Raw genomic sequence first — 12,132 nt, 5'->3', positions numbered from 1 at the left:
TGTAGTAGTTTGCATTGGCAATTTTGCCCACAGTAACCGATAATCAATAACAAGATTTGAGCAAGATGGCACCATGTGGGGCGCATTCATGCACATTTAGGTACTTCCCTGTACATTGTATAAGCTGGAAATCCCTTTTAATGTATTTCACATTTGTCTGCATAGGTACAGAAACTATAAACTTCCATAAAAAAAAAAAAACAAGACAAACGCAAAGAGCAAGAAAAACAAATTGTTTAAATTTCGAAATTCAACATTTTTAAACAATCAATGAAGAAATAAAGGCTGTAAGATGTGAATTTACAATACGTTAAAGGTATCGAGAGTCCATCTAAAAATTCCATCTCCAACAAAGTCCTACACATTTCCGTCCATATGTAGAACACCGGGTGAAGTATCTTGCTGGGAAATTTCTTTCAAGGAAACATGGCTCACCTTTGAGGGATCTTTCATCAGACCATTGAATGGAAATTCCAATGGGGGCAACTTCTTTCCAGGGAAAAACATTATGTCAGCTAAAAGTGATTGTTGGTTACATTACATCCAGTGCATGTTCATTATGATAGAAATAAAGAAAACTACTTACATTTTGCATACCTTGCCATTCTATTGCCATTATCCCAGTGGTCCTCACTGGGACCATAAGCATTAATGTCTCCATCCATCAGTAACAGTGTACCCGAGACAGACTGAAAAATGGCCCTAGTGCAGAATCCGTGTCAGTCAGAGCCAGGGGCGCAGTTACAGCTGCTGCTCCGCATACTCAGAGCGGGGACTGAACCTGCGCTGACCACGTGACAAGCCAGAATGCTGCTGGGGAGAATAAAGTTTTTTCTTCCCACAGCATTTGGCAGGTTAATTACTAGTGATGAGCGAATGTACTCATTACTCAAGATTTCCCGAGCATGCTCAGGGGTCCTCCGAGTATTTTTTAATGCTCGGAGATTTAGTTTTTATTGCCGAAGCTGAATGATTTACATCTGTTAGCCAGCATAAGTACATGTGGGGATTCCCTAGCTACCAGGCAACCCCCACATGTGCTTATGCTGGCTAACAGATGTAAATCATTCAGCTGCAGCAAGAAAAACTAAATCTCCGAGCACTAAAAAATACTCGGAAACCTCGAGTAAGGAGTATATTCGCTCATCACTACTCTTAACCTGCAGATAAACCCCATATAGGCAGGTTAATAGTTTTTTTCTGGTGCCATGCTGCCTTTAAGGATTTCAAAAGACAACATATAGTCCCCGATTCATTAAGACGGAAACATCTCAATAATCAGTGTGCAGGAATAGGATGAGCCTAATTGACAGGCACATGCCATTGGAGTTCGAAGCATCTTAACACTGACGTGCACAAGCACCAAAAATCTTAATCCAATCAAGGACAGGAGTAACATTTATGGTGTAAGGAACGCCACAATCTGTGTTGTGTGAACATTGCCACGCTGACACTTGTGAAAACTTTGTGTCAAAATTTGTTGCAACCTCCTGTTGCACAAAACTTTTCCTAAAAATCTGGTGTAATCACCTTGATTAGTGATGAGAAAGTATACTCGTTGCTCGGGTGGTCTCCGAATATTTGTTAGTGCTCAGAGATTTAGTTTTTGTCGCCGCAGCTGCATGACTTACCGCTGCTAGCCAGCCTGAGTACATGTGGGGGTTGCCTGGTTGATAGGGAATCCTCACATATATTCAGCCTGTCTAGCAGCCATAAATCATGCAGCTGCGTTAACAAAAACTAAATCTCCGAGCACTAACAAATACTCGGAGACCAACCGAGCATGCCCAGGGAGACCCGAGCAACAATGCTATTCGCTCATCACTGATCTTGATGAATCAAGGCTATAATGCTTTACTTATCGAGCGTAAATAAAAGTTGACATACAGAGATGCTCTTTAAGCAAGATAGATTGTCAAAAAGAAGCATGGCCTTCAAGAACGTAGTGGATGCACAAGAAATTACCTAAGTATCTTACAGCTTGGCAGACAGGGAGCTTGTATAAGTTTGTTACGTGCAGTACAGCAATATATCACAAAAGTAGCATTGTGATGACCATGATATGTAATTTAAAAACAAAACAAAAGAAAATGTATAAGGCAGATGAACAACATGAAAAATACAAAATCCAAACTGGCCCTCAAAAAAACTGAAGTGCATTTAATAAGCAATGTCATCACACGCTTTGCTCTACATTTTTTCTGGTGTATCCTGCTCCCAGAAAGAAAAAAAAACAAAAATACTAATACACGGCCTCAACGTCTGCTAGCTTCTAGCCTTATTCCAGTTAAAAGGTTTCTAGATCATGGGAATTGTCAATCTCAAAGGCATCCTCCGTTTCGGTTTTCATTTCAGTGTTTTCTTCATCTAAAGATGCTAAAGCTTCGTTTGTGTCGCTAGCAAAGGTTTCTCTTGACGTGTCATCGTGTTCTTGAAAATTAAGACCTTTGATGGCTTCTTTCATCTTCTTCCCAAGTAAGTGACGTCTTCTCTTTTTTGCAGCTTTTTTACTCTCATATTCTTTCTGGTTTTCCACATAAAATATTTCCTTAAAGATAAAAGAATATACTTTGTCAGTATCATGCGTTTCTTGTCCGTGAATGGAAACATTTTGACTGTTCATATACACAGGGTGAAATCAAGGACAAGTATTAACAATGCAAGTCAGCTACAGTATTATCCAGTCTGAGGAAGCGGATCATGGTGTGCACCAACACCACAACTTATTCCCATCTTAGCCTTTTCAACAGCTGTACTATACATATTGGTTAAAACCATTAATTTCTATGGAAACCAAGGCCCTTAACCCCTTCATGACCCAGCCTATTTTGGCCTTAATGACCTTGCCGTTTTTTGCAATTCTGACCAGTGTCCCTTTATGAGGTAATAACTCAGGAACGCTTCAACAGATCCTAGTGGTTCTGAGATTGTTTTTTTGTGACATATTGGGCTTCATGTTAGTGGTAAATTTAGGTCGATAATTTCTGCGTTTGTGAAAAAAATGGAAATTTGGCGAAAATTTTGAAAATTTCGCAATTTTCACATTTTGAATTTTTATTCTGTTAAACCAGAGAGTTATGTGACACAAAATAGTTAATAAATAACATTTCCCACATGTCTACTTTACATCAGCACAATTTTGGAAACAACATTTTTTTTTGCTAGGAAGTTATAAGGGTTAAAATTTGACCAGTGATTTCCCATTTTTACAAGAAAATTTACAAAACAATTTTTTTTAGGGACCACCTCACATTTGAAGTCAGTTTGAGGGGTCTATATGGCTGAAAATACCCAAAAGTGACACCATTCTAAAAACTGCACCCCTCAAGGTGCTCAAAACCACATTCAAGAAGTTTATTAACCCTTCAGGTGTTTCACAGCAGCAGAAGCAACATGGAAGGAAAAAATGAACATTTAACTTTTTAGTCACAAAAATGATCTTTTAGCAAGTTTTTTATTTTCCCAAGGGTAAAAGCAGAAACTGGACCACAAGCGTTGTTGTCCAATTTGTCCTGAGTACGCTGATACCTCATATGTGGGGGTAAACCACTGTTTGGGCGCACGGCAGGGCTTGGAAGGGAAGGAGCGCCATTTGACTTTTTGAATGAAAAATTGGCTCCAATCTTTAGCAGACACCATGTCGCGTTTGGAGAGCCCCTGTGTGCCTAAGCATTAGAGCTCCTCCACAAGTGACCCCATTTTGGAAACTAGACCCCCCAAGGAACTTATCTAGATGCATAGTGAGCACTTTATCCCCCAGGTGCTTCACAAATTGATCCGTAATAATGAAAAAGTACTTTTTTTTCACCAAAAAAATTCTTTTTGCCTCAATTTTTTCATTTTCTTATGGGCAACAGGATAAAATGGATCCCAAAATTTGTTGGGCAATTTCTCCTGAGTACACCGATACCTCACATGTGGGGGTAAACCACTGTTTGGGCACACGGCAGGGCTCGGAAGGGAAGGCACGCCATTTGGCTTATTGCATGGAAAATTAGCTCCAATCATTAGCGGACACCATGTCGCCTTTGGAGAGCCCCTGTGTGCCTAAACATTGGAGCTCCCCCACAAGTGACCCCATTTTGGAAACTAGACCTCCCAAGGAACTAATCTAGATGTGTGGTGAGCACTTTGAACCCCCAAGTGCTTCACAGAAGTTTATAACGCAGAGCCGTGAAAATAAAAAATAAGTTTTCTTTCCTCAAAAATAATTTTTTAGCCCAGAATTGTTTAATTTTCCCAAGGGTTACAGGAGAAATTGGACACCAAAAGTTGTTGTCCAGTTTCTCCTGAGTACGCTGGTACCCCATATGTGGGGGTAAACCACTGTTTGGGCACACGTCGGGACTCGGAAGGGAGAGAGCACCATTTGACTTTTTCAACGCAAGATTGGCTGGAATTAATGGTGGCGCCATGTCGCGTTTGGAGACCACCTGATGTGCCTAAACAGTGGAAACCCCTCAATTCTAACTCCAACACTAACTCCAACACTAACCCCAACACACCCCTAACCCTAATCCCAACCCCAACCCACCCCTAACCCTAGTCTTAACCCTAATTCCAACCCTAAGGCTATGTGGCCACGTTGCAAATTTGTGTGCGGGTTTTTCGCACAGTTTTTGAAAAATCTGCAGGTAAAACGCACTGCGCTTTACCTGCGGATTTACCATGGATTTCCAGTGTTTTTTGTGTGGATTTCACCTGCGGATTCCTATTATGGAGCAGGTGTAAAACGCTGCGGAATCCACACAAAGAATTGACATGCTGCGGAAAATACAACGCAGCGTTTCTGCGCTGTATTTTCCGCACCATGGGCACAGCAGATTTGGTTTTCCATAGGTTTACGTGGTACTGTAAACGTGATGGAAAACTGCTATGAATCTGCAGCGACCAATCCGCTGTGGATCCGCAGCCAAATCCGCACCGTGTGCACATAGCCTAATTCTAACCCTAGCCCTAAGTGCAACCCTAGCCCTAAGTGCAACCCTAGCCCTAAGTGCAACCCTAGCCCTAAGTGCAACCCTAGCCCTAAGTGCAACCCTAGCCCTAAGTGCAACCCTAGCCCTAAGTGCAACCCTAGCCCTAAGTGCAACCCTAGCCCTAAGTGCAACCCTAGCCCTAAGTGCAACCCTAGCCCTAAGTGCAACCCTAGCCCTAAGTGCAACCCTAGCCCTAAGTGCAACCCTAGCCCTAAGTGCAACCCTAGCCCTAAGTGCAACCCTAGCCCTAAGTGCAACCCTAGCCCTAAGTGCAACCCTAGCCCTAAGTGCAACCCTAGCCCTAAGTGCAACCCTAGCCCTAAGTGCAACCCTAGCCCTAAGTGCAACCCTAGCCCTAAGTGCAACCCTAGCCCTAAGTGCAACCCTAGCCCTAATGAAAAAACAAAAATAAATATAATTTCTGTATTTTATTATTGTCCCTTCCTATGGGGGTGATAAAGGGGGGGGGGGGGTTATTTACTATTTTTTTTATTTTGATTGCTGTGATAGAACCTATCACAGCGATCAGAATGTACCTGGAAAGAATCTGCCGGCCGATTCGGCGGGCGCACTGCGCATGCGCCCGCCATTTTGGAAGATGGCGGCGCCCATGGAGAAGACCGAGGACACCAGGAGGGACATCGGAGCTCGGTAAGTATGGGGGGGTGCGATCGGAGCACGGGGGGGGGGAAGGGGGGGGGAAACAGAGCACGGGGGGAGCAGACAGGGGAGCGGACAGGAGGACGGAGGGGAGCATGGGACATGACAGGACGGAGAGGAGGAGATCGGTGGCGGTGGGGGGGTGCAGACCAGTGTTTCCAGCCGTGGCCGATGATATTGCAGCATCGGCCATGGCTGGATTGTAATATTTCACCAATTTTCATAGGTGAAGTATTACAGATTGCTCCGATTGGCTGTTGAAAGTGAAACAGCCAATCAGAATGATCGCGCTCCTGCAGGCCGGGTGAAAGGGTTAACTCCAATTTCACCCGACCTACAGGGACAGGGGGAGTGGTACTTCAAGCCCCCCCCCCCCCCCGTGGCTACGATCGCTCAGATTGGCACCGACTTTCATGACGCATACGCTGTGTCACAGGTCGGGAAGGGGTTAAAATTAACTTATTTACCAGAACCTACCTGAGTTATTACCTTATAAAGGGACACTGGTCAGAAATGCAAAAAATGGCCAGGTCATTAAGGTCAAAATAGGCTGGGTCATGAAGGGGTTAATAGCCGCGAGTGGATCGCGATTCCACCCGCGGCTATTGCGGGCACAAGTCAGCTGTTCAAAATAACTAACATGTCCCCGTAAAGATGTGGGCTCACCGCCGAAGCCTGCATCAAAGCAGGGGATACTGACATCGGCGTACTAATATGTCCAATGTCAGTAAGGGGTTAGTATTCTTTTTTTTTTTACATGCTTCAATAGTCTCCATGGGAGACTAGAAGCTGCACTACTTTGATGATCAGATCGCCTGTGTGTAGCCGAAATGCTCACTTGCTATGAGTGCCGAACACCAGGCGGCGCTCATAGCAATCCGGCTATGACAACCACAGCGATCATGTGATGGGGACACCGATGGACGGGATTAGTGATGCGCTTCCTGTAAGCGCGCGTTACATGCTGCTGTTGGAAATTGAAAGCAGAATTTAACTAGTTAAATGCAGACTGCGGCTGTTGCGGACCTGTCAGCTGTATATCAGCTGACATGTGCTCGGAAAGGTCCGGGCTCAGCACCGTAGCCCGCACCAAACAGGGGGAGTCCGACCCCTTTCTATTAGGATTGCTATTTCAAATAGGTGGCACTAGAGTTCTAGTCCTCTTCCTCTCTGAAGTGGCAATTTGCCTATGTTAATCACCTATCACTTGTACGTGAAAAAAATTACATCTGAATATTCCCTGAAAGGGACCCAATAATTGCCCACACCTACCTGCTATTTAGAAATATCTGTCTTCATGGTTACAGGCAACAAACAAACCCCCAAGTAGTCAGTTCTGGTCTTTCAGCTAACCTATATTTATATTAAGAATGGGAGCGACAGAACTGTACGGCTGCAGAATCAGACTACACAGGGTTAGCCGCAGCTATAGGCACAAAATATTTTTTGATCTTGACCTACTGAAAAGTTGCGCCTTTTAGATTAATTGATCCATTAATAACCACCGATAAACCTTTTAACAGAAGTCTTTAAGGGTCCTTGTTTTTCAGTTTCGCCTTTTTTGTAGAGAGGTCTGAAGTGGCCAGCAATGAGTAAGAATCTAAATCCCATTGAACACCTGTGGAGAGATCTTAACATTGCTGTTGGGAGAAGGCAGCCTTCAAAGAGACCTGAAGTAGTTTGTAAATGAAGAGTGGTCCAAAATTCCAGTTGAGGGGTGTAAGAAGCTGATAGTTATAGGAAGCGATTGGGTGCTGTTATTTATTTCAAAGAGTGTGCACGAAATATTAAGCTGAGGGCGTCAACAATTTTGTCTGGCCCATTTTTGGGGTTGTGTGTGAAATTATGTCCAATTTGCCCTTTTTTTTTAACCCCTTCATGACCCAGCCTATTTTGGCCTTAATGACCTTGCCGTTTTTTGCAATTCTGACCAGTGTCCCTTTATGAGGTAATAACTCAGGAACGCTTCAACGGATCCTAGCGATTCTGAGATTGTTTTTTCGTGACATATTGGGCTTCATGTTAGTGGTAAATTTAGGTCGATAATTTCTGAGTTTATTTGTGAAAAAAACGGAAATTTGGCAAAAATTTTGAAAATTTCGCAATTTTCACATTTTGAATTTTTATTCTGTTAAACCAGAGAGTTATGTGACACAAAATAGTTAATAAATAACATTTCCCACATGTCTACTTTACATCAGCACAGTTTTGGAAACAAATTTTTTTTTTGCTAGGAAGTTATAAGGGTTAAAATTTGACCAGTGATTTCTCATTTTTACAACAAAATTTACAAAACCATTTTTTTTAGGGACCACCTCACATTTGAAGTCAGTTTGAGGGTTCTATATGGCTGAAAATACCCAAAAGTGACACCATTCTAAAAACTGCACCCCTCAAGGTGCTCAAAACCACATTCAAGAAGTTTATTAACCCTTCAGGTGTTTCACAGCAGCAGAAGCAACATGAAAGTAAAAAATGAACATTTAACTTTTTAGTCACAAAAATGATCTTTTAGCAAAATTTTTTTTATTTTCCCAAGGGTAAAAGGAGAAACTGGACCACGAACGTTGTTGTCCAATTTGTCCTGAGTACGCTGATACCTCATATGTGGGGGTAAACCACTGTTTGGGCGCACGGCAGAGCTCGGAAGGGAAGGAGCGCCATTTGACTTTTTGAATGAAAAATTATCTCCATCGCTAGCAGACACCATGTCACGTTTGGAGAGCCCCTGTGTGCCTAAACATTGGAGCTCCCCCACAAGTGACCCCATTTTGGAAACTAGACCCCCCAAGGAACTTATCTAGAAGCATAGTGAGCACTTTAAACTCTCAGGTGCTTCACAAATTGATCCGTAAAAATGAAACAGTACTTTTTTTTCACACAAAATTTCTTTTAGCCTCAATTTTTTCATTTTCACATGGGCAACAGGATAAAATGGATCCTAAAATTTGTTGGGCAATTTCTCCTGAGTACGCCGATACCTCATATGTGGGGGTAAACCACTGTTTGGGTGCACGGCAAGGCTCGGAAGGGGAGGCGTGCCATTTGACTTTTTGAATGGAAAATTAGCTCCAATCGTTAGCGGACACCATGTCGCGTTTGGAGAGCCCCTGTGTGCCTAAACATTGGAGCTCCCCTACAAGTGACCCCATTTTGGAAACTAGACCCCCCAAGGAACTTATCTAGATGCATAGTGAGCACTTATAACCCCCAGGTGCTTCACAGAAGTTTATAACGCAGAGCCGTCAAAATAAAAAATAATTTTTTTCCTCAAAAATGATTTTTAGCCCAGAATTTTTTATTTTCCCAAGGGTAATAGGAGAAATTGGACCCCAAATGTTGTTGTCCAGTTTGTCCTGAGTACGATGATACCCCATATGTGGGGGTAAACCACTGTTTGGGTGCACCGCAGGGCTCGGAAGGGAAGGCACGCCATTTGGCTTTTTGAATGGAAAATTAGCTCCAATCATTAGCGGACACCATGTCGCGTTTGGAGAGCCCCTGTGTGCCTAAACATTGGAGCTCCCGCACAAGTGACCCCATTTTGGAAACTAGACCTCCCAAGGAACTAATCTAGATGTGTGGTGAGCACTTTGAACCCCCAAGTGCTTCACAGAAGTTTATAACGCAGAGCCATGAAAATAAAAAATAATTTTTCTTTACTCAAAAATGATTTTTTAGCCCACAATTTTTTATTTTCCCAAGGGTAACAGGAGAAATTGGACCCCAAAAGTTGTTGTCCAGTTTCTCCTGAGTACGCTGATACCCCATATGTGGGGGTAAACCACTGTTTGGGCACATGCCGGGGCTCGGAAGGGAAGTAGTGACGTTTTGGAATGCAGACTTTGATGGAATGGTCTGCGGGCATCATGTTACGTTTGCAGAGCCCCTGATATGCTTAAACAGTAGAAACCCCCCACAAGTGACCCCATTTTGGAAACTAGACCCCCGAAGGAACTTATCTAGATGTGTGGTGAGCACTTTCAACCCCCAAGTGCTTCACAGAAGTTAATAACGCAGAGCCGTGAAAATAAAAAATAATTGTTCTTTCCTCAAAAATTATGTTTTAGCAAGTAATTTTTTATTTTTGCAAGGGTAACAGGAGAAATTGGACCCCAACAGTTGTTGCCCAGTTTGTCCTGAGTACGCTGGTACCCCAAATGTAGGGGTACACCACTGTTTGGGCGCACGTCGGGGCTTGGAAGGGAGGGAGCACCATTTGACTTTTTGAACGCAAGATAGGCTGGAATCAATGGTGGTGCCATGTTGCGTTTGGAGACCCCTGATGTGCCTTAACAGTGGAAACCCCTCAATTCTAACTTCAACACTAACCCCAACACACTCCTAATCCTAACTGTAGCCATAACCCTAATCACAACCCTAACCCCAACACACCCCTAACCACAACCCTAACCCCAACACACCCGTAACCCTAATTCCAACCCTAACCCTAATCCTAACCCTAATCCCAACCCTAACGCTAATCCCAACTTTAACCACAACTGTAACCCCAACACACCCCTAACCCTATCCATAACCCTAACCACAAGCCTAATCTTAACCCTATTTCCAACCCTAGCCCTAATTCTAACCCTAACTCTAATTCCAACCCTAGCCCTAAGGCTATGTGCCCACGTTGCGGATTCGTGTGAGATTTTTCCGCACGATTTTTGAAAAATCTGCAGGTAAAAGGCACTGCGTTTTACCTGCGGATTTACAGCAGATTTCCAGTGTTTTTTTGTGCGGATTTCACCTGCGGATTCCTATTGAGGAACAGGTGTAAAACGCTGCGGAATCCTCACAAAGAATTGACATGCTGCGGAAAATACAACGCAGCATTTCTGCACGGAATTTTCCGCACCATGGGCACAGCGGATTTGGTTTTCCATAGGTGTACATGGTACTGTAAACCTGATGGAAAACTGCTACGAATTCGCAGCGGCCAATCCGCTGCGGATCCGCGGCCAATCCGCTGCGGATCCGCGGCCAATCCGCTGCGGATCCGCGGCCAAATCCGCACTGTGTGCACATGCCATAACCCTAACCCTACCCCTACCTCTAACCCTAGTGGTAAAAAAAAAAAAAAAAATTTTCTTTATTTTATTATTGTCCCTACCTATGGGGGTGATAAAGGGGGGGGGGGTTATTTATTATTTTTTTATTTTGATCGCTGTGATAGAACCTACCACAGCGATCAAAATGTACTTTGTAATGAATCTGCCGGCCGGCAGATTCGGCGGGCGCACTGCGCAGGCGCCCGCCATTTTGGAAGATGGCGGCGCCCAGGGAGAAGACGGACTGACTTCGGGAGGCTCGGTAAGTATGAGGGGGTGGTGGGGGGGTGGATCGGAGCACAGGGGGGGGGGGGGAAAAATCGGAGGACGGGGGGAGCGGACAGGAGCACGGGGGAGCGGACAGGGGGACGGAGGGGGGTACCGGACAGAACGGAGGACTGGGGAGGAGATCGGGGGCGGTGGGGGGGGCAGAACATGATTTCCAGCCATGGCAGATGCTATTGCAGCATCGGCCATGGCTGGATTGCAATATTTCACCATTTTCATAGGTGAAATATTGCAAATTGCTCTGATTGGCTGTTGCACTTTCAACAGCCAATCAGAGCGATCGTAGCCACGTGGGGGCAAAGCCACCCCCCCTGGGCTGAAGTACAACTCCCCCTCTCCCTGCAGATCGGGTGAAATAGGAGTTAACCCTTTCACCCGATCTGCAGGGACACGATCATTCCATGACGCCACATAGGCGTCATGGGTCGGATTGGCACCGACTTTCATGACGCCTACGTGGCGTCAAAGGTCGGGAAGGGGTTAAAAGAAGTCTGTGGAGTCTCTGTCCATTTTGGTGGAATTGGTACAAAACGGATTTACTCCTAAAATATATAATAAATTGGGTTCAGTAGTGCAGTGCAGGATGTGCTGTAACTGATTTCATAGTAATTTGGTAAAGATATGAGATGTCTTAGAAATGTCTGTTTTGTTCCTGATCTAAGGATCTCGGCTATTAGGTGAGCTGAATCTGTGCTGCACTTTATGTACACGCTCAGTAGTGACCATTGATGTGGAGTCGGAGGTTTGGCTTACTGACTTCACAGCCCTGCTTTTCTTCTGTTGTTTTTTTGTTGTTGTCCCAATTCACAAAGGAAATAAACTTGTGTATAATAAAACGTGTAACTGCAATAATTTTCTGGGAGAAATACTTCATTTTCTGGAACATTTTAAAGGGTGGCAACTAGGGATGAACTGGTATAATCGTGGGTATTCGGTAATCGGCGAGTAATGAAGTACTTGTGGTACTCGGAAAATAGCGAGTATTTCACTACTCGCCTCGCACTTTTCGGATCTCCCACCCAGCATAGTATAGTTGTATATGTATATATTTCACATAGAGTTACGTAGCAGAATAGCCAATAATTCAATTGTCGGGTTCTGTAAAATCATTGCAGAACCCGACAGGATATGAGACATGGTTTACATACAGT

The 12,132-nt window shown here is 44.1% G+C and overlaps 1 protein-coding gene across 1 annotated transcript in view; it reads right to left on the bottom strand.

Moving 5' to 3' along the window:
- Positions 1 to 212: 212 nt before the first annotated feature.
- Positions 213 to 12,132, bottom strand: part of PHAX (phosphorylated adaptor for RNA export) — a 65,189-nt gene continuing 53,269 nt past the window's right edge. Inside the window, exon 5 of the mRNA XM_077291224.1 lies at positions 213 to 2,548. Within this exon, the coding sequence (XP_077147339.1) occupies positions 2,288 to 2,548 (261 nt within the window). The 3' untranslated portion in view covers positions 213 to 2,287. The remainder of the gene's footprint in view (positions 2,549 to 12,132) is intronic.

The sequence above is a fragment of the Ranitomeya variabilis genome, chromosome 1 (assembly GCF_051348905.1).
Source record: "Ranitomeya variabilis isolate aRanVar5 chromosome 1, aRanVar5.hap1, whole genome shotgun sequence".
NCBI lineage: Eukaryota > Metazoa > Chordata > Amphibia > Anura > Dendrobatidae > Ranitomeya > Ranitomeya variabilis.
This window is presented reverse-complemented; position numbering and strand designations above follow the sequence as displayed.